Source organism: Marmota marmota, unplaced genomic scaffold (assembly GCF_001458135.2).
Source record: "Marmota marmota marmota unplaced genomic scaffold, marMar, whole genome shotgun sequence".
NCBI classification, from domain to species: domain Eukaryota; kingdom Metazoa; phylum Chordata; class Mammalia; order Rodentia; family Sciuridae; genus Marmota; species Marmota marmota.
In genome coordinates, this window is record NW_026000242.1 from 5,992,870 (window position 1) to 6,019,759 (window position 26,890).

Below are 26,890 nucleotides of genomic sequence, written 5' to 3' on the forward strand. Positions count from 1 at the left end.
AGAGAGAGAGAGAGAGAGAGAGAGAGAGAGAGAGAGAGAGAGAGAGAAAGAAAGATCCCTGCTCTTAGGAAGCTTAAGATCAAATGGGATGAGGAGCATCAAAAATCAAGTAAGTAACAAATGACAAGATGTCCCTTCTCTGAACCCAATAACACTACAGCCTGTTTGTGATGTCCCCACCACCACTGTGAACTCCTTGAGGGCAGACACTGACTCTAAAGCCCGCCACGTTGGTGGCACACAAGAGATGACCAAGAGATGCCTCTTGAAGGCAGGATTTAATGACTGGGAATGGGATTGGAGTAGGTTTAGGAGTTTTAATGAAAATGTTCTGAAGACCTTCTGGAGGTGTGGGGTAGTAAAGTTCTAGTAAAGTTCAGCAGTGGAGAGACTGTCACAGAGAGAAGAGATCTGGGGTCCCTATCTTCATGGACCTGTAGATGATACGTAAGGGTGGGTGGGGAGGATGAGGAATGTCATCTTTGTGTGAGAAATGGACATTCGAAAGCTTGCTATTTATCTGGTCTGTCCACCCACCCACCCACATTCTTAAATCTTCATGTTCCTTCCTTCCCTCCCTGTCTCCCTCCTTCCCCTCATCACACTGAATGCCCACCACATGAGAGATTTCGTATTAAGCCTTCAGCCTCTGGGGGTTCATATTTCTCTAGGATGCACCCCCCCTAACCACAGAACTCCACATGACCCTGGGAGGCCCCACCTGGCAGGTGTCCACGCCACCTCCTGGGACGCCTGCACACAGCATCTTCTCAGTGACTTCTCCCTGGTAGGCATCATCTGCATTGCACCGGGTGTGGTCAATGACCTGGACTGACGCCTGCAGCAGTGTGTCAGACATCTTCCCTGGGAGGTGAAACACACTCACACTCTCATTCTTGCTGTCTACCCCCAACCCAAGTTCATTCTCTGCATCACTAGATCTCTTTGCTTTATACCTGGAACCTTGGTGCTTGGTCCTCCAGGATGGGCTTTTCTGAAGGATGGGCCACCTTCCCATCACCCCTTGGGAGCTGCTCTCTCATACAAGGTTATCTCTTGCCCTATGTTCCTGAGTCCAGGACTTACCACCATTCTGCTCGGTAAAGCCCCAGCCGACGACCCAGAGTTGGGTGGCTGGAGCAAGCTCCTCATCAAAGAAGGGCAGGCAAATGGGCCTGATTGTACCTGCCAGGAGTGGAGAGGAAGAAGAGATCCCAGCTTCATGACTTTTAAAATTTTCTGTTTTAGGATGCTTGGGCTGGGGATCTTGCCCATCTCTCTTGTGGGAGATTAGCTCATTCTTAGAGATGCTAAAGCCCTGGCCTGTGGACACACCTTTAATATGAAAACCAACCAATGCCAAGTCTATCCCCCAACCTCCTTTATCTAACTCTCACACACCAAACCAACATTTTCCCCCTCCCTATATCACTCTGGGGCCAGGTACTAGAAACCTAGAGACCAAGCTCCATAGCCCAGACAACTCTTCACACCAGCCAATGCCAAGCTTGCCCAAACATGCCTACCTAGCCTCGGACTCTGGCCACGCTTTCCCCTCTCTCCTTCTGCCTCCTGACCCGCCCAGGTCCTTTCCTAAGTGGTCCTGCATGGCGAGGTAGGCCCCATCCTCTCAGAAACTGTTAAGTAATAAAGTCTTTGTTCTGAGGCAGTTGTCTCCAGGTCTGACACCTTACCACTCCTGAATAAAACAAATCTCAGGGACAAACTTTGAAACATGACAAGGGCTTAGAAGAGCCTGGTGACTAAACCTTCTGAAAGGGTTTCTTTGACACTTGTTTAGAATCCCATAGAACAGGGCCACCCTCTGGGCTCTGTCCCCTGGTACTACCTCACCTGAGAATGTCAGTGGGTTCTCTAGCTTCATAAGGGCAATGTCCTTCTCTTTGGGGTACAAGGTGTTGTGCTCAGTGATGAAGATCTTGGCCACAGGTAGGGATGGGAAGCTGCTCAATTTTTCTGAGCCGACCCTCACCTTCCAGTTGGACACATCACGATAGTTCCTGGGGACAGAGAAGGATGGCTTCAAGTTTGAGCCAAGCATGAGAAGGGTTTGCCAGGGGCTGAGTCCCCAGGGCCCTAGAGATTAGAGTGCTGAGTGCTGCTGCCTTAGGAGGTAATCTGATGGTGGAGGCAGGGTGGTGGGGAAGGGCAGTCTGAGGAATCACCTTCCCTATAGGGGATTTGATTGTTTTCCTTGGTGAAACAGGCCCAGGAAAATGTCTGCCTGGAGTGCTGAGCTGTGGGGTCCTGGTGCTCTTTATTCCACCCTTGTTCTTGGCTGTGCTACTCACATGGTGCTTACACTGTGGTCAGCGACTTATGGGCTTGTCTTTCATGATTCCCACACCAGACATAGCTTAGTATGTGGCCCCCTCCTCCCCACCAGGAAATGATTTATACCTCTTGTCAGATTCTCAAAAAGCCTGAGAACCCTGGGGCTAGACTGGGAATGCTTGATGGGGTAGCCTTGGAGTCTCTCTCATGTCCTAGGCACATAATCTGGATCTCCGTTCCTTTAGATACTTATGAAATGTTGAATGAATGAGTGAAAGTGAAGGCGGCCTGGGATGGCCCTTTCCCAGAGGTTTGGCAGGCCTCTCTGCTGGACAGAAAGGGAACCTATGTCTGTTCAAGGGCATTTCTGGACATAACGAAGTATGATAGTGATTCTAGACCCTGGGACCACTCCCTGTAAACTGGCAAAGAGGAAGTGAATCTCAGGACTCCATGTAGGTGGGAAGAGCTTTTGTGGAGTGGAAGATTTGGAGGATGAGGTAGGTATCTGATGGCTTTTCTATCCAGAAATGTCAGACTTGGTACCCAGCACCCTCTGCTCAGGCTTAACAATGGGCATCCTGGCCAGTGTCTCACTGAAGGGTCCACAACCTGGCAATGGTCTCCAGGGCATCAGGAAACAAGCCAGGAGATGCAGTCCCTTCATTGGCGTTGGTCCCCCCAGCCTCCTTGCGTTCAGAGCCTTACCTGAAGCAGTGGGCTGCCGTGAGGATCCACTGGGGATCCAGGATGCTTCCTCCACAGACGTGTTGCTTGTTGTACTGGAGGCTGACCTGCCAAGGCCAAGAATCCACAGAGGCCTCCTCCCCGCCCACCACCCGAGGAGCCTTCAGGCTCCTCCCACAGGCTGGACTCCACCGGAAGGAGGGAAAAAGGGGAAGTCAGACTCGGGGGATGGGCTGCCTCCTCTGATAGCCTAGTCTACCCTGAGCAGAGCCCTTAGGACTGGTACCAGGAGCCAGGGAGGACCAGGCCAATTCCGAATTGTTCTTAGAGCGACATTGAGTGTTCCAGACCACAGGCTTTCCCTCAGACCTCCCTCTCCTTTTGTTTGACTTTAGGTGTGTTTAGGAGTCTTTATTGTCAACTTGGGTGTGTGCACTGTGCTGGGAATTTATGACCTTCCAACTAAACAGGGATGCAGAGTTATAAAAGTTCCGCCCAGGCGCATGTCCCCAGCTGCTCCTGCTGAGTAACAGTAAATACGCCCACAAGCTACTTTGGCACCCGGAAGTGGGAAGAAATTTCCAGAAACTGGATTTTCGTATCTCCAACTCATCTTTCTTCAAGTTTGGCCCCCCTGCTAAGCAAGGCTCCTGATCAGTCATCCTGTCTTTCCCCTGACCGGACCTGGTTTTCGCATCTGACCTCCAGCCCCCTCCCTGCCTGTCCTGTCCCTTGGGCGGCCCCTGCCACCGTGGTGCTTCCAGCAGGGAAAGGCTGCCACCCTGTCCTGCGTGTCTGGCACTGTGCCAGGGGGGCCTTTAGGATACTGTCTGTTTTCAAACCGCTTTTACCTGCCACCTTGCTCACCCACCCAAAGCTCTCTGTTGGCAAGGTTAGAGTTTAAACTCTTTCTTCTGGCAGACTCCTGCTGGATTTATATAAAGTTTCTGTCTAGCCAAATTGATCTGCTTACTGCTCCCTGCTATGATTTGGATTCAGTTTGAATGAGTCCCCTAGAGGTCCGTGTCTGGGAGCTTGGGGTGGTGTTGAGGTGGCGGGAACTCTAAGAGTTGCCACCTTATGGCTCTTAGGTTGTTGGAGAGGCTGCCCTCAGAAGGGATCAAGGTTGTTTTCCTGGGATTCCTGAGTGCTTGTGAAAGCCATTTGTTATAAGAGTAAACCTGACTCCTGAATGGCTCTTGGGCTTTTTGTTTTGAAATATGATCTCTTGTTCCTGCAAGTTCTCCTGTCATTAGCCATCATCTGAAGTTAGATCCTCAAAAGAGGCCAAATCAATGGAGCTGCCTGATAGTCAACCTTCAGCTTTCAAAACTGTGAATTAAATAAACTTATTTTCCTTATAAAGTTAGCCTCCTTCAGGTATGTCATTACAGTAATGAAAAACTAATATCCTCAAGTCATGGGCTGTGAGTAGAGGGTAGAAGATAATTCCTAACATCAACCATTTGTAGGAGCACTGAGCTATAAGCTCAAAGGCTAAAGAATAAAGGTTCGGCCTGAACAGAGTGAAGCTTGGAGTCTGGAAGACTCTAAATGATCCAGATTTAGGAATGCAGAGGAAGGTCTTCCTCCTTGGTCATTCCTACCCAGGTCTCAACCCCTCAGAGATGGAGCATACTCACCAAGGCAGTGCAGGGCAACCAGGGAGCCTGAGAGACAAGGTCTGGAAGAGAGATACAGGGCCCTGTGGGTTCTGCTTCTCCCTTGGCTTGAAGGCAGGGACTCTGACCTTCTGGTACTATTGATTTTTCTCCCACTACCTGGGAAATCTGGCTCTTGCATGATGGGGGCTGTATAGAAACTGCATTAACACTCAGTACAACCTGATTTGATCCAACAGCCCAGAATTGAACATATACCCTGTGCTGGGTCCTGCCCATTTCAAAGCCCAGCTCAGGCTCCTGGCAGCCTGAGCGAGAAGAGGGCAGAGCAGAGTCCACTGCACTGCGCGGGCTTTCCAAATGGAAGAAGAATGGGAGTTCAGTGGAATTCTAGGCAAACATCACCCGATTACCAACTCTGTCCTTTTCAAGATTTACTTTGATGAATGAGCAGCCCTCAGTAATTCCCTGGATGCTAAGAAGCCAGCATCCCGTCTGAGCCGCTTTGCTGCAGTGTGGCCGATTGCATTTAGATGCTGTGCTCTAATGCAGGGTGGCAAGGCCAGGGTCATGGAGCACTGTGAACGTGTGGAGGGCCTACTCTGGCCTGGGTGAGTGAGGGTAGGGAGGGATGAAGTGACTTTTGGAATCTTGCCTATTGGGCAATTTATTAGGGCACCAAAGGCAGTAGTAAAAACATTTGACTTTACCATTCAGACTGATAGCAAGACTTTATTCATCCCTCTGCCTTTGGGTAGGAGAGCACGCTTTGTCCAACTATGTATTCGATTAAAAAAAAGTTAACAAAGAAAATCTCTCAGAAAAGTTTTTCTATAGCTCTCAGTGCTGAATGATCTGCTTGGCTGGGAGTTCTTCCTTTTGTCTGGCTTACATGCCTTTTGCTGCTGGTCTGTTCAGGGTGAGCTGGCTCGCATGCTAGACTTTGCAGGCCAGAGGTCTCCTCTCACTTACCCACTTGAGTTCCGCACCTGAAGCTCCTGGCTATCTTCTATCACTTTAACAACATCCAGATCCTGGTCTGGGCCAATCTCCACAGCTTTGAAAGTGGGTTGGCTGTGGAAGGGAGAGAGCTGTGAGCTGGGGCAGAGACCAGAACAAGATAGTAGGAGCAGCCCTGCTCTCAGGAGAGAGGGTGGCAGAGAATGCCGTTGTGGAGTGGGGGTGGTTTTGGTAAGTGGGCTGGGGTCTGATTTTCTGTGCAATAGGAGACATTATCATGACATCCCAGGACTCAGTCCTCGGCAAAACACTGGCCTGACTTTTTTTTAGTCCAGAATCTAGAACTCTGGAGAAATGGTAGGGATTTCCCTTTCTAGCTCCAAGCTGTGTGCCTATTTCAAATGGCCCAGTAGTTTCTTCTGGCTCACATCAGGGGAATGAAAGAAGCAAGGGGACCCAGCTAAGCTTCCTCTCACCTTGGAGGGGGTTGGAATGTGGATATCCAGTTTTCCAGGCAGGGCATCTGATCTGACTTTGACACCGGGTGTACATACACAGTCCCTTAGAGGTAGACGGGCCTGGATCTGTCTTGACATGAATCTAGACAACACTCCCCAACTTGAGCTACCCTCCCTCTTTCTGCTAATCCATGTGTGCCCTCTCTCAGACTGTGGGCTAAAGTCTTCCTTCCTCCAGAAAGCCTTCCCTGATCACTCCCATCTCTGTGATTGTTCTTTGGCTGAATCTGCCTCTTCCAAATCTTCCCCTTCCTTCTCCACCCTGTCCTGTTACCATAAACTCTGCAGATAGGGTGGGGGTCAAGTCATGCCCTGACTGAATGATATATGCTTGATCAGGAATGCTGCCATTCCCTGGGTGGACCCAGGTACTGGACCCTGGGAGTACCAAGAGCCTGTTTTAAAAGCCCTCAAGACTGAAGTTCTTATGCTAGTCCTGACACTAGTTTGATGTGTCACCTTGGGCAGGTCACATTCCTTCTCTTGGCTTCTCTAAGTCTCAGTTTTCTCCTCTGAAAAGTAGTGGCTGGACCAGATGATCCCCAAGGTCATCCCACCTGGACCACCTATGGTTTTGTGAACCTAGGACAAGAAAGGCCTCCAGTCCAGGTGGAGGGAAGAAAGTGGAGAGATCTGAGTAGAGAAATCAATCCCAAAAGGAAGGACAAAGCTGGAAATGGACATTCCCAGGAAAGTTAACCAATTACACCCTCATTAATGAACTTTGATTTTGTATAGCCCAAGAGCCAGGTGGTTTGGCGGGCTCCAGAAGGACAGAGATTCCAGGAACATATCATCTTAAGAACCCCAAGAGACATCCGGGTTTTATAATCAAGCCTCAGCCTGCTGCGCTAGGTACAGCTGACACTGCAGTTGGCTGGACTGCAGTGGGGGGGGGGGAGGGGCTGGGCTGGGGCAGCTGCAGGAGGAGGGGAGAATAGCAGGTGCCAGGCATGTCCCTGCTCTCCTCAAAACCGAAGGTGGCAGGGGTCCTTTCTAGAGGGCCCCGGGTATTGCACCGCACGGAGGGTAGAGAGCAGCAGAAGCCTGTTAACTAGAGAGCAGCGAGGGCCAGGTGGATTTGTAATGGCTGCCTGGGGCATCTATTAAAAAGGACCTTGAGGCTGCTTTTAGAGTTCTGTGATTGGTTGGCAATATTTTCCTAGTGGTTATAATGTCTGCCTGTCTCTGGGTCAAGTTTCTTAGAATCCTGAAGAAGTTTGGCCTTCCAAGGAGAGGCTATCTCATTCTGCAACTGAATACAGGGGCTGTTTTCCATCCTCTTTAGGTAGGCTCTCCGGTGGCCAAATGTCTCACTTCCCCTTCCATTATAGATGAGGCGAGAGAAATGTACAAACGAGAGTCCCCGACAACACTGATGCCCAGGAACAAGGGCTCTTGGGCAGAGATTCTAGCCCTCTACCTCTCAGCTACTACCCAAGCAAGTTACTTTCTCCAAGTCTACTTCTAATTTAGATATAATAATAACCATGTTTTTGGTTTTCTGCCAGGCTCAAATGAATATAAATATATATCATGCTAATTACCCTCTTATAATTATGCACCTTCCATTCACTCCAGACTTGGAACTGTGTTTGGAATTTGCTGAGGGAGCTGGGATTGCTGATGATGGGGCCCCAATGAAATCAGGCTCTTTTAAACTAAATTTTAACCAACAAGACTTTGTGTAAGTAAATCAGGCTTTTAGATTACTGGACAGGGGAGGCTTCTTGCAAAGGACAGAGGAGTGAAGATTGAGGAATAAAGGGAAAGAGAAGATGCAGGGGAGCTGGAGCTGTGTGAGAGTGTGTGTGAGAAAGTGAGTGTGTTGCAGGACAGTGTGTATGAGTGTGTGCTGGGGGGCAGCTTAGATTCTCTCACTGGCACCCTCAATCATCCTATGATGTCAGCATTATTTTTCCCAATTAACTCTCTCTCTCTCTCTTTTTTTCCACACCAGAGATTAAACCCAAAGATGCTTAACCACTGAGCCACGTCCCCAGCCCCCCCCCCCCCTTTTTTTTAAGAGAGAGGAGAGGGAGAGGGAGAGAGAGAGAGAGAGAGAGAGAGAATGTATTTTTTTTATTTTTTCGGCGGACACAACATCTTTGTTTGTATGTGGTGCTGAGGATCGAACCCGGGCCGCACGCATGCCAGGCGAGCCCCCCTTCTTGTTTTTTGAGACAGTGTCTCACTAAGCCGCTGAGACTGGCTTTGAATCTGTGATCCTCCTACTCAGCCTCCTGAGCTGCTGGGATTACAGGCCTGAGCCACCACACCTCACTCCAATTAACTCTTGAGGAACGGAGGTGTAAGAGCTTTTACTTCATGTTGCTCATGGGTGAAAGGGCTAGGATTCAAGACCAGTGCCATCTTACTGTACTTTAAGGAAAGAAGAAAGAGGACCCAAGAGGAAGGAGGAAGCAAGGAGAGAGGAGGCTATGGTGGGTGACACCTCTGATGGCCCAGGTTGGGTACCTGCTGTAGCCCATTTGCCCACAGGCTGTCTTGGCCAGAGTTTCTGTGAAGTTGTCGAAACAGGCAGAGGCCCAGTTCCCTGTGGCCGGGTCCAGCACCTGCAGGGTGGATCGGTCCTTGGAGAGTCGGACTGGGAGGGGAGGAACCTGGATCAGCTGGAGCATGGGACCCCTCTGGCCCAGTCCCCCAGAACTCATGAGACTAGCCCAAGCTCCCCAACCAGAAATGAGGACACTATGGGCACTGATGCTTTTAACATCCTGGGAAGTTCCTACATTTGACTGTCTGCTTGACCCTCATTTTGACAATGGCCAGGGTTAATGTCCCAGGGTCAATCTTCATCATCATTCTGCCCTGTTTCCCTGACACAATGGTTAATAGCACCCCCTTTTGCTGATATAGGCACCAGTTGTTTTTATTTATTTATTTATTTTTGGTACTGGGGATTGAACCCAGGGGTGTTTTACCACTGAGTCACATCCCCAGCCCTTTTAATTTTTAAATTTTGAGACAGGGTCTCACTAAATTGCTTAGGCCTTGCTAATTTGCTGAGGCTGACCTTGAACTTGTGATCCTCCTGTCTCAGCTCCCTGAGTGGCTGGGATTATTGTGTGTGCCCCCATGCCCAGCTTAGGTGCTCAGTTGTGTGGTCACTCTGCCCCTGGTCCATACAGCTTGCCTGGCCTCGGGAAACTTCACAGCCAGGGACCTAAGTACTTCTCCACTTGAGGTCAAAAGGGGAGGTTGAGTGAGAAGTTCTATTAGCAGTAGGGTGACAGTTGCCTGGAGGCATTTGACTTTAATGAAAAAGAGCAAATATAAAGGATGCCACTCAGGGCTGGGGATGTGGCTCAAGAGGTAGCGTGCTTGCCTGGCATGCGCGCGGTGCTGGGTTCGATCCTCAGCACCACATACAAATAAAAAAAATGTCCACTGAAAACTAAAAATAAATATTAAAAATTCTCTCTCTCTCTCTTAAAAAAAAATTAAAAAAAAAAAAAAAGGATGCCACTCAGTCCTGCCTCTTGAAAGTCCCCATCACCCACATCCTGGGTTTTTTCTCTTCAGACCTCAAGTACCAGATGCATTGAGCTGGGCTAGGCCAGTCAAAGTCATGGGTTTTTGCTTCTTTCAAGGACTGAGATCCTTCCCAATATACAGCATGTTACAATAAACACTAATGACTAGAAGGATCATTAGTAGGTTTATGGTCTGGCAATTTCTTTTCTAATCACCTTGAAATAACAGATTTCACGGAAATCCAGTCAAAACCTAGCAGGTGCAGCAGGAATGCGCAGGCTCAGGGACAATTTTCTGTGTCTTCTGGTCCATGTTTTGTCCATTGACCAGCGTCTGAGTGTATGCCAGGTGTGTAGTGCTGGAATCTAAAGGTGGTCATGACATGGTCCTGCTCTCCTAAAGCTTATTTGGCAGGGATAGACATTGACAAGTCAGTGTGCAGACGCTGTACAGTGACCCTGGACACCTGAGCTGGCTCCCTGCTGTGCCCATTCCCTTGCCCCTCAGCCCATGAACTCACCTCCCACCGCAGGCCTCTCAGGGAAGTCCTTGACACAGGGCTCCTCATCTTCTCCTGAGGCACAGTCCGGATGTCCATCACACATCTGTGTCCTCGGGAGGAAGTGCAGGGGGTGGCCGCAGATGAAGTAGTATCTATCCAGAATCACCTTGACTGGAAGGCAAGTGCAGGGAGAGGCCCAGAGGACTGAGGGTCAAGCAGGCTGCCCTGGGCAGGGAGAGGCTGTTTTTTCCTACAAGTAGTTCTGAGCTCAGAGGCCGGCAGATGGGGGTTCCAGGCCCGGGTCTGCCATGCAGTAGCAGATACGCCTGGTTCCTTAGCTATCAAGCAGAGATTATACTGGCCCATGTCTACGTGATGGCCCTGGAGTCCCGTGAGAATGTGTGTGTGGGAAATTGAGAATCTGACTCTGTCAACTGTTACCCCTCAGGTGATGAAGGAGGAGGCAGAATGGGGGACTTGGGGTCCCAGGACCTGGTTCTGAGTCCTGGTTCTGCCACTTGCTGTGCATCTTCTCAGGAACTCCTCCCCCTGCTAGGCCTCACTTTCCTCCTCCACACAACGGGACGGTAACCCCTATCTCACAGGCTGTGGAGAACACGTGGCCAGCTGGTCGTTGTGAAAGTACCTTGTAACTCTCAAGTACAGCTCGAGAGGTGGGTGTTTTTATCGGGGGTTTGAAAGACCCATGAAGAGGTCTGTGCTTGGTTTTGTTTTCTGACTGCTGTCTTAGGATTCTGCCAGCTGCCTTCACCTTCGGTTGGTTGCTCCTTTGCCTTCTTGGGCTGACAGAAATGTGTTTGGTTATTAACCTCTTAGGGAACAGATGTTTTGAGAAGTGTCTCTGGTGATGATTCCCAACCAAACACCCTGGCCGAGGGGAGCTCTTCTTTTCTAGGTGCGCTGCCTCCAGTCCAGAATCAATCTCGACTCGTTCTGGGAGTGGTGATGGTGATTCTGTGACAGTTCCCACTTATCACTGTACTGGGAGTTTTCCAAACTGTTGATCACAAATCCCAGGAACAACCTTAGGAGGCTGGTGCAATTACTGACTCTCATCACTCAGAGGGAAACTGAGGATGGAAGAGTTAGTGTTTCTTCCCAAGCCCATGCCTTGCCTCTATGGTTCAGCCAGCCACTGTCTGCCTCCCAGAAGATGCACAAGGTGTGAGGGGCTGGCCTATTGCCTGCCTGGCTTCCCGCAGATAAGTTGACCTCTTCTCTCCACTGTGGCAGGACATATGCTCAGAGGAAATAAGCTCACTTTAATATTTAGACTGAATTAAACAGGCTGGTAAATCTGCTGATACCACTGCAAAACCACCACTTTAAGTTGTATATGAAATGTCTCCCCAAAGGTCCCTATGTTGAAGGCTTGGTCCCAGGGTGGTGCTATTGGGAGGTGGGATCTAGTGGGAGGTCTTTAGGTCATCGAGAGCATGACTCTGAAGGGAATGACTCTTCTTCTTTTGCTCCCTGGATCATGATGTATGTGATGCCAGGTGTTTCCCCCATGATGTGCTACCTCACCACAGGCCCAAAGTGGTAAGGTCAATTGATCATGGACTTGAACCTCTAAAACTGTGAGCCAAAATAACCCCTTTCTCTTTACAAATTGATGATCTTGGGTGTTTTGTTATAGAGATGGAAAACTGACTATGTAATCATAATCATGTCAGGCCAGCCAACATGATTTCAAGAAGAAATGTTTTGGAGTTTTCTGCCTCTCACACACATTCAGGCTCCCAGTGATCTGGGTGGTGTTTATATTGTGGATCTGCATTTCCAGTGCCACGAGATGGAAGTGGACTTGCTCAGTCAGGGGCCTGGGGTCCTGCTCCAGTTCTTCCCTGATTGTTACACCTCCTCTTGCACCCTCAGTATAGAATGAAGGGTTGGACTAGAGGATCTCGGAGTGTTTTCCAAAGGGGTAGTGACTGCTGCCGCAGCAAAAGCCACCATGGTAACAAGTACAGACTCCCTAAGGGCCAGCCATTCCCAGGCTGTCCAGACAGTCCTGCCCTAGTTAGCAAGCACATGGCCTGCATCCTATCTCTGCATGCTGTGTGGTGACACATGCTTTTGCAAAACTTGGTTTTTATCTAGGTCCTTTGTGCATGTGATCTCGGTGGTGCTCACCATACTGCTTGAAGAAAGGCAGAACATTTTACAGGTAGAGTCGGGATGACTGTCCCAGGTGTCCTGATTCTTACTCTCATTTCTGGTGCCCTACACCCTGCTGTTCACAGCCATGGTCAGTTCCCTGCTGTGACAAGGGGGTTGGTGAAGGCAAGGACTCAGTCTCAAAGTGTGGCCACTAGAAGGGACTGTGGGAATCACTGCTCATTCAGTGACCTTTGTTACCAAGTGGGCTGCTCAAGGTCACACTGGGTCTCAGGCAATGATGAAGACAGGGCTTTAGGGGGGAGGGGCACCTGCTAGGCAGTGTTCCCTCGCCTCCTCCCTTCTTCCCTCCTCACAGGCAGAGATGCTTTCTGTCCTTCCAGCCAGGAGGCTGCTCAGATTAACTCAGCATCAAGCTGCAGGGGCTGGGAAGGAGGGGGCGGGGCAGGCTTGCGTGGGTTAGTAACATGGGCCACGTGTGTAGCGGAACTTCTATCTGGGATAGAAGCCATCTGGGAGAGATGGGGGCGAGTTCAATTCCCCTTTCACTCTTGGAAGAAGGCTCTCTTCAAAGCAGGGGCGGATACACGTGGAGGCACCTTTTTTTTTTTTTTAAGGCAAAGCTTTATGCAGATCACCTGCCTGTAACTGTGGGGGTGGGAGGGTGGAGGCTGTGGGTGGGGGCTGTCACTTACTGAGGGATGGGGGCGGTTTGAGGGCTGCCACTTATTGAGGGGGTGAGGGAGGGTACCGTCACCTGCTTAGGGAAAGAAAGTTGGGTAGGGCCTGTCACTTACTGAGGATAACCACAATGACGATAGTCGCCAGGCTCAGCAGTACTGCGATGATGGGGATCCCCACCTTTTTGAAGGTCTCCAGGGGAGTGCGGGGTTTGCGCAGGGTGGTGGCATCTGTAAGGAGGTGTGAGGAGGGCAAGAGTGTGCAGTCAGTGCTTGGAGCCCGCCCCCGCCAAGGCCCACAGCTCCCACCCTCTGGCCTGTGGCAGGAATGCCTTGGGGACAGTTTTGGTTGATGCTGGGGGCTTGATCAGCACGCGGCCACCCACCTCCACTGACCTGGGCTCACCCATCTTTCATAAGTGCTCCTGAAATGAGCCCGCAGCCCATCTGCCTCCCCCTCGTCTTGCCCTAACCGGTTCTGGGATGTGTCACCCTGTTTGGTCTGAACTGTGCCTGCCTTGGGAGAGGCCAGTCCCCTGGGGCATGTACTTGAGCCCATCCTCATTTATTGTGCTATCGTTTACCCTTTTCCTGACTTGTCTTTCTTTGTATATCTTTTTATTTTTAATTGACACACAGTAATTGTACATATTTATGGGGTATAGCATGGCATTTCAGTACATGTATGCAATATATAAGGATCAGATTGGAGTGATCGACATACCTGTCATCTTAGACATTTACCATTTCTTTGTGCTGGGAACATTCAGGATCCTCTCTGCTAGCTCTTTTGAAATATAATTGTTGTCAACCACAGTCACCGTACTGAGCTATAGAACAGTAGATATGATTTCTCCTATCCAGCCACACCCAACTTATCTTCTGAATAAAATAGAAGCTCCGGGAGGGCAGAGGCCTTCAGCACAGTGAACGCTTAATAGATGCTTAATAAATAAAATCTTGTGCACCCTGACAGCCTCCATCTCCAAGTCAAACCAACAAACAGTGAGTCCCCAGCATGGCCCTTGTCTTTAAGGAGATTGCGATTCAGAGAAGAGAAAAACAGGAAGACAGTGGACGTTACTAGAGACATGGCCAAAAGCAGACTGAGGAGGGCTTCCCGAGCAGGTGGCGCTTAGATATAGGTAGAAAGGAGGACCTGGACCCTGCGCCAGCCCCAGCACAGGCATGGAGGTGGAGAACCATGAGGGGGTGGGGTCCTGGAATCTGAGGTGTCAAAGCATGTCAGGAGGGAGGATAGTAAAGTCAGTTTGTGGAGACTCTCAAAACCATGCTTAGGCTGGGAGCAGTGGCACATGCCTATCATCCCAGTGGCTTGGGAGGCTGAAGCAGGAGGATCCCAAGTTTGAGGCCAGCCTCAGTCATTTAGTGAGACCCTGTCTCAAACTAAAAATAGAAAAAGGGCTGGGGATGTGGCTCAGTGGTTAAGTGTTCCTGATACCAAAAAAAAAAAAAAAAAAAAAAAAAAAATGGTGCTTAGGTGTTTGAGTTTGAATTTTTATCTTGAAAGTGGTGAGTAGCCATGGAAAGTTTTTGAGCAGTGAAGAGACATGATAAAATTAATATTTAGAAAGAGGAATCTTTTGCTGGGGAGTTGATGAATTGGAACAAAAGATCCTGGGATCAGGGAGCAGTTAGGATTCCTTCACTGCCTAGAACAGGGGTAATAATAACTCCGTGTCCATTTCACATGGCTATACAAGGAGATGGGACTTGGGAACAACTGGGAAATGCTAGATTTCCAGGAAGTAAGAGGTAGCAGGGATAGGTCCTTTTCAGTCCCCTGTCCTTGTGGGCCATAAGCTGAAGGGGTGCAGGGACCTCCTCTCTGGGGAGAGCTGGAACAGGAATTTGGGCACCCTGAGAAACCTGAGAAAGTGATAGGCCTCCCTCCTGCCCTGGACCCCATGTGACTTACTCTCTCATCCTCGTTAAGTCTGCAGTCTTAGTGAGGCCTTTCTTGGTCTCCCTACCTAAAATGAAACCTTCTAGCATTTTTCATCCTCCTTCCATGTTTTCCTTTTTCCAAAAGCGCTTATCCTCTCTAACATACTCTACATTTTGTATGTTTTGTGTATTTTCTGTCTCTTCTACCTGTGCCTGTAATGAAGACTCCAGGAGACAGGCCTTTGTGTCTGTTGTGTGCACTGATGAGTCCTAGGTCCCCAGAAGGGTGCCTGCCCCGCCGCAGACACTCCACTATTTGTCCAATGAACAAAGGAATTGCTCTCGACTGTTCCTGTAAGCACACCCTTCCATCTTTCTTCCAGGTCTCATTTTATTCTGCCTTAAATGGTAGCTAGTCAGGTGTCTGGCTGTATCCTTCTCCTCAGCTCTTCAAAAGCAAAGAACATTCTGCCAGAGACTGGTGTCCCATAAATGCTGATAGTAATGACTCTGCTGGTAAGGGAAAGCTGAAAATTTATGTTTCCATAAAAAAGTGTATTCACCTTAGCACCAAGTAGCTTATCAATAATATGAGCTGATATCATCATTTTTCAATGTTCCACAAGCCAAGCTGTTCTCTTTTCTGTGTGCATGGAAATGTTTCACAGAGGCATTCATTCATTCAGCATGATTAGGTCTGAGCCCCTACTTCTGGAGGCAGGAGATGGCTTGTTTTCTAGGAGAGCAAATGACCTATCAGGGGCCATGAGTTCCTGTGTCCAGGGCTCAAGGCCTCTGCCTCCTGGGCATTCTCAGGAAGGTCCTGCTCCCCTCATCAGGAAGGGAAGGGACTTCATACTTAGTTCAGATTCCAGAACCCACGGAGCTAGGAATGGCCTCCCTGCCTGCTGCTGTATTTTCCTTCAGTCTTGCCCGTTGCTGCTGGACAGAGCTTCATAAAAGCTGGCTTTGGTCCTGTTGCTTTCCCCTTGAGAACTTATCACAGATCCTTACAGCTTGCGCATCTGGACCACGCTCCTGTCTGTGCTTTCTAAACCAGGGTGATTTGGCCTTGCTCTCCAGTGGGCTTCTACTGCTAGTCCCCACCAGCTCCCAGCTCTGCCCAGACACGGTTGTTCCTTGGTCCTGGAATGACTGGTATTAATTCTCACCTCTGCCTCTACGAGCTCGGGCCCTTCCCTCCTCCACTGAGACTCGTCACTCTCTTCTGCCCCTAAGAGGCTACTCATCCTGCAGGGACTGGCCCAGGCACTCTGCCTGACCCCTGGAGCAGCACTGATCTTTCTGGTTTGGTAGTTCTCAGGCTTATTCAGGGGGTGAAGCACTGGGAAGCTTGGTGTAGTGTTCCTGGGGGACACCATGGCCTCTGATACATTAATTCCAAAGTACAAACTAGGTGCTGTTTTTTATTTGCTGAAGATTCCATTGATTGTGAACATTATTAACTTGTGACCCTGAACTGAGAAAAAAGCTAACTAAGCAGGATTGAATATTTTCTTAATGATCTGTGCATATTAATCTGTTCCTTGCTCATTTGTTTTGCTGTTCTAGCAGGCTATCAGAAGTAGGTATCAATGGTTTAAGAAGGTGTAAAGGGTTGACTGGGGTTGTGGCTCAGAGGTAGAGTGCTTGCCTCACATGTGTGAGGAACTGAGTTTGATCCTCAGCACCGCATAAAAATAAATGAATAAAATAAAGGTATTGTGTCCATCTACAACTAAAAGTATTTTAAAAAAGAAGATGTAATGGAAGGAAAAAACCCTTAGATTTGAGAACATTCTGCTTATTACCTTATCTTTCTCCTAAAATTAGGCATTGCCACTTTCTTTTCTACATGTGAAAACACTGGTGTCCAGATGGTTTCTTGTTAGCATGGACATGCTGTGAACTCCATGAGGATAAGGACCTTGCTTACTGCTGAAGCCCAACATCAGCCCAGGGCCTGGCACAAGGAATGAATTGGGGGATCATTGTTCCTGGGACTGTGGTTTGTGGGTTCTATTTCCCCAGACCAGGCCTCCTACTTCTAGAATGAATCCTGAAATTCACTGGTACTTAATGCTTGTTGAATGATGGCTGGATGAGGGATGGATGACACCCACAGCAGTTAGCACTTGGGATAGATGGTAACGGCCACGCAAGGGTGGCTCAGTATCTACTTGGTAACTGAAGCAGAAGCTGAAGGAGACATAGGGAAGCCAGACTTGAGCTTACCGGGGCTGTTCAGGGGTTGGTTACTGCCAGGATCCTGTAAATTAAAGGAAAAACATTGAGTTGAGTCGGGGAACTCCTCAGACCAGGGCTGACAGCTTAGGGGAGAGTCTTGGTTCATCTGTGTCCTCTTCTTCCTGCTAGGTCTAAGTTGGAGTTGCCTGGATTACTTGAGGTAGGTATTACAAGGACTGGGAGGGAAAGCTCCTTCCTTCCTTTCATTCCCAGTGCAAATCTAGCCTGCTAGAGGGACATCTTGCCCGTTGGTGTCACTGGGCCAGGGATGACTGGCTGGAAGACTGGCTGATGTAGCTGGAGTCTGCAGGGGCTGAGTAGGAACACAGGCTCTACTTCCTGTTAACTGTGTGCCTCAGAAAGTTTCTGAATCTTTGTGAGCCTCAGATTTACCCTCCAAAAAGTGGGGGGAAAAACACCTACCTCAGAGGGCTCCTGGGAGGATGAAATGAGTCATGTGGTAGAAAGTGCTAGACACACATGTGCCTCTCCTCCAGTCTCCGTGCTTCTATGCACTGGTACATGTTTTTACCACAGCACATTTCTTTTTTCTTTATCTTTTTTTTTTTTTTGGTGGTGGGGTTTGAACCCAGGGCCTTGTGCATGCAAGGCAAGCACTCTACCAACTGAGCTATATCCCCACGCAAAGCACATTTCTTGATGGGTGGTCACTGGTTTTTTTTCTCTCTCTTCTTTATTTGGTTGATTTTCTTTTTTATTTAATTTAATTTAAATCGACAAATAATAATTCTGTTTGTCACTCTTTCCTATTGCCTTTTTAACCTTAGTGTTTGGCATTGGGCTTGTACTTAGTAATGACTCAATAAATGACTTGAACCTAATGGCTGTCTAGACTCTGCACCTTAGCTGGTTCCCAGCTGCCTTTTCTCAGTCATCACCCATGCTGGATGGAGGGGGCAGGTGGGAACATGTTAGGGGTGTTGGAGGAACTGCATAGAGATTGGCATGGTTTACCAGGTGAGATGATGCATGCCTGTAATCCCAGCGATTTAGGAGGCTGAGGTAGGAGGATCACAATTTCAAGGCTAGCCTTAGCAACTTAAAGACACCGTCAGCAACTTAGCAAGATTCTGCCTCAAAATAAAAAAATTAGAAGTGCTGAGGAGTTGCTCAGTAGTAGAGTGCCCTGGGTTCAATCCCCAGGAGAGGGGAGGAGGCAGAGAGAGAGTTTGGCATGGCTGGAGAGGGAGGTGAGGTCAGGAGAGAGGAGGAGGCTAGGGGTAGAAAGACTCCACACATGTTTGAGAGATAAAGACAACAGGCATTGCCAATGCACTGGATGCCCTTGGGTAAGGGTGTCTGCTGAGATGTTGAAGGCCAGAGGGGGACTGGTTGGTAGGATACTAAGAGCATCTGTCTAGTGGGTCCTTCCCTATCATATCTTCTTTTCCACGGAGTCACCTGGGCATACATGCCTGGATTACTTGAGGTAGGTAGTACAAGTATTTTTTTCTTTATTGTTAATTCAGCGAACATCTGCTGTACCCTTTGATGGACCAAAAATTGTGCTAGAAGCTGACACACAGAGGGAACAGAAAGCTTACCATCGGCACCTCCCTGGGCCTTCCCTCTTCACGGAAAGCTCAAGTGACCCAGTCCCCAACAGTGGCTAATGTTTCCAGCTGTTGTCCACTGAAGACATTACTTTCCTGTGTTCATATATCAATACATGTCCACATCATGTACAACCACAAGAACAGGAAACATTCCACATCCATTTGCAAACAATAGAGAAAGAAAAAAAAGTGAAACAAATCCAAACTGTACACTGGAATGACAGGGACTATTAATGTCTTGTTAATCATGACATCCTCAATGTCTCCTGCAAGGCACAGAATATAGTGAGTGTTGACTAAATATTTGTTGAATGAGAAAATTCATGAACCTATCTTAGTTTTATTATTCAGACTCAGACCAGCCTTCAAGAAACCAACTGTGGTATAATTGCACACTAAAATATTATGTGTTAGTCAAAAGAAATGAACAACAGTGACATGAAATAGTATAGATGGCATTAGCAATTTAACACTGAGGAGAAAAATAAGCCCCCAAAGATTACAGATAGCCCAGAATCTCTTTCATTAAGAAGCAAGGTATTGATGAAGGTGGGATTTGGGATGAGTGAGTCTAGCAAAATTCCTGCCTTGTATATCAAAGATGTACATTCAAATATACTTTCAAGAAAAGATAGCCTCTTCAACAAATGGTGCTGGGACAACTGGAAATCCATATGTAGAAAATGAAATTTAACCCCTATCTCTCACCCTGCACAAAACCCAACTCAAAGTGGATCAAGGAACAAGGCATTAGACCAGAGACACTGGTCCGGCTCTCCATCATGTCAGCTTAGGAACTGACTTCCTAACAAGACTCTTAAAGTGCAAGAAGTAAAATCAAGAATCAATAAATGGATGGCATCAAACTAAAAAGCTTCTTCACAGCAAAGGAAATAATCAGGAATGTGAAGAGACAGCCTACAGAATGGGAGAAAATTTTTGCCACCTACACCTCAGCTAGAGCATAAATCTCCTAAAGAAATAAAAAAACTTAACACCATAAAAAAAAAAAACCCAATCAATAAATGGGCAAAGGAAACAAATAGGCACTTCAGAGAAGAAGAAATATGAATGGCCCACAAATATATGAAAAAATGTTCAACATCTCTAACAATTAGAGAAATGCAAATTAAAACTACTGAGATTCCATTTCACTCCGGTCAGAATGGCAATTATCAAGATTACAAGTAGCTGTAAATGTTGGTGAGGATGTGAGGGGAAAGGTACACTCAAACATTGCTGGGGGACTGCAAATTGGTGCAACCACTATGGAAAGCAGTATGGAGATTCCTCAGAAAACTTGGATGGAACCACCATTTGATCCAGCTATCTCACTCCTCTGCGTATACCCAAAGGATTTAAAATCAGTGTACTACAGTGACACAGCCACATCAATGTTTATAGCAGCTCAATTCACAAGAACTAAACTATAGAACCAACCTTGAAGCATTTCAACAGATAAATGGATAAAGAAATTGTGGTACATATGCACAATGGAATATTTCTCAACCATAAAAAATAATGACTTTATGACTTTGCCAGTAAATGGATGGAACCGGAGACTATCATGCTAAGTGAAATAAGCCAATCCTCCCAAACCACAAAAGCAGAATATTCTCTCTGATATGCGGATGCTAACACATAATAAGGGGGGAGGGAAGAACAGAAATTCATTGGATTAGATAAAGGGGAATGAAGGGAAGGGAGGGAGGATTGGAATAGGAAAGACAGTAGAATGAACTGGACATTACTTTCCTGTGTTCATATATGAATACATGTCCACCTCATGTACAACCACAAGAACGGGATCTTAATTAGAATAAATTTTACTTCATTTATGTATAATAATGCCAAAATACACTCTATTGTCATGTATATCTAAAAAAATAAAAATGTACATTCAGTATTTATTGAATTAATACACAAGAGAGACCTACTACTACTTCAGGAGGGGATGCATGTACCAAGGAATGGGGAGGAGGGATTCCAGGACCGAATGAAAGTCATTCTCTAAGTCCTGGCCTTTGTTGGGGCTGGTGGGTTTATGGAGGCTAACTACATTGTTAAATCAGCAACAAGCAAGTAGGTTAATAGTGAAAATAGTGCGTGGGTCAGTAGTGAAAAATGTCATGAATTGAAGGTGCTGATCTAGGCAATGCTATGCACCCAAGATTCAAAGGGAAAGTAAAAAGCCACCCCCTGCCTGTGCTGAGTGGTCAGGGGAGGTCAAATGCTTGTCCTCACAGTGCTTTCCCCTGTCTCAAGTGCAGCCTGAATCTTTTCATTTAGTGACTCATTCTTTGGCTTTTCTTGAAGCTCTTGGACAAACATCTCTGATGCAGAGGGATCAGAGATGATGGGAAGGGGAGCTGCTGAAGGCCAAGGGTACCAGGGCTAATCGCCGGGGGGAGGTAGGAGCATTCAGGCCTGCAAGCGGTGATTGGGGACCATCTATGTTAGAGAATTCTGGAACAGGACAGAAACAGGAACTCACAGCTAGCCCCATTCCTTTTAGCCTAGAATCAATCCTGAGCCTAGGAAAGGAGAGAATGCAGCTGAGACACGTGGGTACCAGATGAGATATGGAAATCCAGTCACCTTCCATCACTCTGGTGGGTCCCTGCCACCATGACAGGGATGCAAAGTTGAAAAGGTCTCTAGAGACCATTCCAGACAACTCCACCTGAGGCCGGACAGGGAAGTGTCTTGCCTAGACCAACTGTGCACCTTTGCTTTGCTGGAAACATCTTAGTTTATCCTTAACTTGAACTCAGCCCCTGCTCACAACTGCCACAGGTCAGCCCCAGCCCAGGCCAAGCAACCTTGGCAGAATTCCCCTTCTGTGTAAGATGCGGTCTGGGCCAGGCCCGTCGGCTGTTGATTCAGTCTACTGCAGGGCCCTGACTCATGGGCCTCCTCTAGCCCGTGTCTAACCTGGGGCTCAGCTGGGAATCCAGCCCCTGCTGTGTGGAGCGCTGTGGAAAGGCAGGAATGCTCAGGCCCTCAGGGCCCAGGAAGACCCAAGCCAGAGAAGGTGGAGGGTGAGGTGGAGATGGGACTAGGCAGGTGTTTGATGGTTGAGAACACCTGCCATCACCCGATGAGCTCAGAATCTTCCTTCTCTGCTTCTTGATTAGTCATTGGCAGCAGAAAGACATTAATCTAGGACCCAAATGTGGAGGCAGAACAATTATCTACTGCAGTTAGGTATTGCTATATAGCTTACAATATCCTTTTTTCCCCATAAATGCTCTCTGATTTAATACTTGGAACAACCTAGAGAAATTTTCCCCATTTAACAGAAGAAGAAACTGAGGCTCATGTACCTGAGGTGGCTGCTATGGCTTCAGAGAAAGTGCATGAAAGACCCAGCCTCCTGCTGGGCTTCTGGACCCAGGGGACTGTTTTCATTTCCCTGAGGAACCCATCTGGGCAAGGGTCATCGGCTGGTGCTGGGTTCTCTTGATTCTCTACCGCCCTTCGATGTTGTCTTGCTGAAATCGACATGCAGAGATTGCCCCCCTGCATCTCCCAGCCCTTCCTTAGTTGGAAGGCACGGTGACCTCTGCTTGGTTCCTGGCTTTGCCAAGTCATCTATGAGGGGTTAGGGGAGGACAAGAGATGTCCCTCCAAGAACATATCGACAAAACAGCTTAGAGCAGGTCTGGACACCCAGAAGGGGCTTTATTGATACTAGATCCCCTTCTTCCATCTCCCCTAGGCTTGCACCTTTCATCTCTGCTGATCCTTCCCCACCCCTATTATGTTTTAGATCTTGGGGAAACTTCTGGGCTTAACTCAGATCCAATGGCAACAGGGTTCTACTTCCCTTCCAACTCAGAAATGATGAACTCAGACATCAGGTAACTCTTGTGTGTGTGTGTGTGTGTGTGTGTGTGTGTGTGTGTGTGTGGTGGTGGTGATTAAGTGCTGCAGAGAAGCTACAAAGAACCAGCCTGGAAAATGTGAGTTCTCTTCTCACCCCTTCTTCTGACTTGCTGTGTGGCTTTCTGCACACCTTTCAACCTCTCTGAACCTCAGAGTATGTCAGGTAATTGGGAACTTTCTTCCAGAGGTGACAAGAGAGTGTAGAGAGAGTGTATAACCTCACAGAGAAGCCAGTGTTGCACCAGGGTAATAATGGTGAGGGAGGCCAAAGGAACAGAAAGCGGGGCCAGCTCCTTTGTCTGCCTTCCTTGGCAAGCAGCCTGTCCCCCAGGACCTTATTTCCCTCTTCCTTCTGCAATGCTGACTCTCTGTTGCCTTGCTCTGGAAAGAAGTCAGCAGGGGCACAGCTGGAACGGCTGAGGTGTGGGTGAAGACAGACTAGCAGGAGCATAGAGAGCTGGACTTTATATACCCCGGGATGGCCTGTGGCAGCTTCAGACTCCCATGGGTGCCAAGGCCCTGGCTTCCATGCTGCTGTTGCTAGGTGATGGGATAAGTAGATCCTTTGGGGCTCTGGCAGGTGGCAGTGAAGTTGCTGAGGCTAGTAACAAGGGGAGGGGGAGGCCCGAGGGAGGGGTGGGAGCATTGTCTGGGTGTGCCAGGAGACCAGAGGCCGCTCGCAGTCAGCTCCAAGAGCAGGGCTCAGCCAGGCTGGGTCGGGTGCTAGGGGGCTTCAGTGAGGAAGCCTCGCACTGCTCTCTGACCCCCAAACCAGCATCCCCCCAACCTCACTGTGAGCTGCTGTGTCCTCTCCATCTGCAGCTGGGGTGGGCTGTTTGATGCCTTTGCCTGGCTGGAAGCAGGATCCTGTCTCTGGGGGGCCTCAGCTATGACAGGTAAGGCGGTAGGGAGGGCTGTTACTCTGACGAGGGGAGGGGGCTTGCAGGTGCCAGGACAAGCCCAGCTGTGATGCAGCAGCTCAGAGTGCAGGGAAGGCTTCAGAGGTGACACTCATGCTGGCTTCCGAGTGGCCTCAGACCTGTGACCTCAGCTCCAGCAGGTCCCCTACAGCCCAGGCTACCACAGGCTGTCATGAAAAGCAGACAGGGGAAGCAGCCTCACGGACTCTGCCTTGGGTCTAGGCGTGAGAGCAGCACACTCTCCTTCAGGTCTAACCTCAGCCTCAGCTGCTACATTAGAAACCATTTTGCCTTGTTCTAAGCCATATAGGTGCTGACCTGTTGGCAATTTGAGCTGGGCACCTCAGTCCCCATCTCAGCGTATAATGGCTCCAGGGCAGGGCCTGGGGCAGACAAGAGGTGTCAGGTGGCCTGTCATTATCCTGCTGCCAGCCTGCTGTTCAGCTCTGTCATTTAAGAATTAGCCTTTGTGTTCAGGTGCAGCTCTTAACTCCAGATAGGGCCTGGAGAGAGGGGGGCGAGGGAACTATCCCTGTTTCACAAGTGGAGAAACTGAGGCACAGTGGTTATGCTCCCTGCCCACTGTCACATGGCAAGACACTGAGAGGGGGAGGAGTGGGACATTAGTACAGGCCCACTGGGTGGAACTGAATGCAGAATGCTTGGCCCCAGGCAGGTAACCAGTTCTTGCACACTCCTCCCAAGGGAAGCAGTCCGTTTTCTCCTGCCTTTCTGAATTCTCAATTGTTCTACTTTGTTGCTTTCCCTTGGTCCCTTGGTGGTGGGTCCATCTGAGTCCACCTTCCCTTCCCAGCATGGTCTGATAGGAAGGGAGGCAGCTCCACCTCGGGACACCTGAAGACAATGCCTGGCCAGCGGTGAAAGGGGACTGAAGACAGCAAACAAGGGTCAGGTCACACTTAGTCTGACAAGGGCTCTTGGGGGCTGCCATTGGGAAAGGCTGATGGATCATGAAGTTTAGAGGGGTTCCTTAAATATTTCTGCCTACCCTGCACCAAGAAGCTCTCATCCATGATGCGGTCTGAAGTTTATAAAAGAATCCCACAGAATTTATGCTGTCTTTGAAAAAATCATACTTCCTTTTAGCTGTCCTGAATTGTCCCTTAAACTTTAAGGAGGTGGAAAGTGGTGGGATGGGACGAGGGAGTTTAGTGGTAGAAGGTTTGACTCCTCTACTGGTGTGCTGAGCAGCCTGGGAAAGGCAAAGTGTTTTCCATCTCCTAGACCCATTTCCCCCTCTTTGCAACACAGAGATACATCCGACTTCATGAGTGTTGGATGATGGGCGAGACTCTAGAAAGTTCTTCCTGCTAGGTACAGTGTGCCTTTTCAAGCCTGTTGGAACCTTATCTGGTCCTCTCCCAATCTCACAGACTTGTCTATGATTCTTCTTGGTTGGCATTTGCGTTTGAAGGTCTTAGTTGCTCTGGTCAGAAGGTGAGGTGTCCCCTGTGCCTGCTCCTCCTGAGTGGACATGCTGGCCTGAATCCAGTCCTGCCCCTTCTCAGTAATATCAGCCTTCTCAGAGCAAGTTGGTGAATTGTTCTGAGTTTCTGGTTTTCCATCTGTAAAGTGGGGAAGATATGATCTAATTCAAGGGGTGATTGGTGAGGATAAATGAAAGGTTGCTATCTTCTCCTGGGCATCTCCAGGTCTGGTCTTATGGCAGGCCTGGTTTGGTGCTTGAAACAGAGGAGTTTGGTAAGTGGACTTTGGTCCCCTCCATTCCAATTACTCTGGAAACCGGGGAGCAGAACTGCAGCCAATGTCAGGGAGGTTCTGCACTGGGGCTGTACAGGGGCAGGAATGAGCAGTCTCCTTTGTTCTCAGTGCTTCGATGATAACTAAAATCTGACTCCTCGCTCACTTTCCTGGGAACTCTGAACTCATGATCCTATAAATAGTGCTTCAGTGGGGCTTCTGTGACTTCTCTGCATTAATACTTTGCGGTTTCCCAACCTGGTGTTCCTCTCCCACTTTCCTGCCCACTCATGGAACTCTGTGAGCACTTTGTGAAGCTGCTCCTTGCTGGGATGCCATTTGCTAGAATGGCACACAGGCTCTGGAATCCTGCCTCCTGGGCCTGAATCCCACTTCACGGGCCTGAGGCCTTCGGCAAGTTATTTAGCCACTGAGAGCCTCAATTTTATATGTGTATGAGAAAGAGATAGATTCAATAATGAGCCCCAAATATGCACAGCATATAACATTGCCTGGTGCAGAGAATGAGTACAGTAACTACTAGTTACAATAATAGTAGTATTTTATTCATTCAGTGAGGCACTTTTGGTGGGGCTAGAGACACAGCAGTGAAAAAGAGGCAAAGTTCTTCTGCCCACGGAGCAGCTATTCTATTATTGTTTTTAATAATTAATAACAATATTGAAATGGAACTTGGTAAGTGCTTGTTATAGTAGATATTCCAAAAGCCTTTCATTATTAATGAGAATGAGCCGAGTAGAGGCCTGACATGTATGTAGCAGGACCTGGACAGATGGTAGCTATTCTGAGGATTTAATAGGCCAAGGGGCTGACAGCAGGAGGGACAGCTATGGACTAAGTGTGTTAGGGAGAGTGATCAGGGCAGTTAAGGGACCTAAAGTGATGTCATGTGACCTTTGTGGACACTCTGAAGAGAGGGCAAAGGGGCAAAGATCAAGGGAAGGACAGGACCAACAGGGTCCCTGAAGATGTGATGACCCTCTCCAGAAAGAGGTGCAAGTGTTTCTGGGGGCGGAATGAGGGGGTTTCAGGAGGCCCTTTGCTTTGGCAAAGGGAAGATTGTTAAAACAACCAGAGCTTTCTAGAAAAGGAAGGCCGGTGGAGAAGCTGGACGGTGAAGGAAGCAGGCTCAGCTCTAGGGCCCTGGGGGATTACTCGGAGCCCCAGGGGGTCCCCAGGGGAGGGAGGCGGGGCCGGAGTGGGCGGGGCCTCTCCTAGGCGTCCTCTCACTGTGTTTTCCATGTGGGGTTCTGCGTTAGAGTGTGTGGCCTCTGAGGCCAGAATCATCACTTAAAGGATCTTTAAGATTCTTCCCTGAGGCCTATGACTGGGAAGACCTTGCTGCTAGCCTAACTTCTCTTGTCTCCTCTCCCAGATAAATCTGGTCCTAGGTCTCATTCCCTTCCACTTTTCTCCGTGGTCTCATGGCAACTTGGTGGTTTTTCCGAGCAGCACTGGGTAGGAAACTCTAGTCTTCTTGAAAGTCCAAGTTATTTATGCTCACAGGCTTCCTTTTGCCCATGTGTTTGCTTCCTTCTTTGTGACCTTTTTCTGTCATCGCTGGTAGATTAGTAAGGGATGGAGTAGATGGTAGATTGCTAGGAGGTTAGTGAGGGATGGAGTCTCCTTGCAGAAGTCACCTCTTTCCTCCCTCCCATTGTCAGCTGTAACGTCTTCTTTTAGGGCACACTCTGCCATAGGCT

The 26,890-nt window shown here is 48.6% G+C and overlaps 1 protein-coding gene across 2 annotated transcripts in view; it reads right to left on the minus strand.

Moving 5' to 3' along the window:
- Tmprss4 (transmembrane serine protease 4) overlaps window positions 1-26,890 on the minus strand; it is a 33,546-nt gene that overhangs the window by 1,597 nt on the left and 5,059 nt on the right. The window contains exons 2-11 of one of the 2 annotated variants that reach the window (XM_048795710.1): window positions 17,048-17,081; window positions 13,022-13,135; window positions 10,101-10,253; window positions 8,561-8,690; window positions 5,577-5,678; window positions 4,626-4,666; window positions 3,004-3,163; window positions 1,855-2,021; window positions 1,087-1,185; window positions 722-864 (exon numbers count right to left, since the gene is read on the minus strand). In XM_048795710.1, coding sequence (XP_048651667.1) covers window positions 722-864; window positions 1,087-1,185; window positions 1,855-2,021; window positions 3,004-3,163; window positions 4,626-4,666; window positions 5,577-5,678; window positions 8,561-8,690; window positions 10,101-10,253; window positions 13,022-13,135; window positions 17,048-17,081 — 1,143 coding nt within the window. The remainder of the gene's footprint in view (window positions 1-721; window positions 865-1,086; window positions 1,186-1,854; window positions 2,022-3,003; window positions 3,164-4,625; window positions 4,667-5,576; window positions 5,679-8,560; window positions 8,691-10,100; window positions 10,254-13,021; window positions 13,136-17,047; window positions 17,082-26,890) is intronic. The other variant, XM_048795711.1, reaches the window with a different exon arrangement.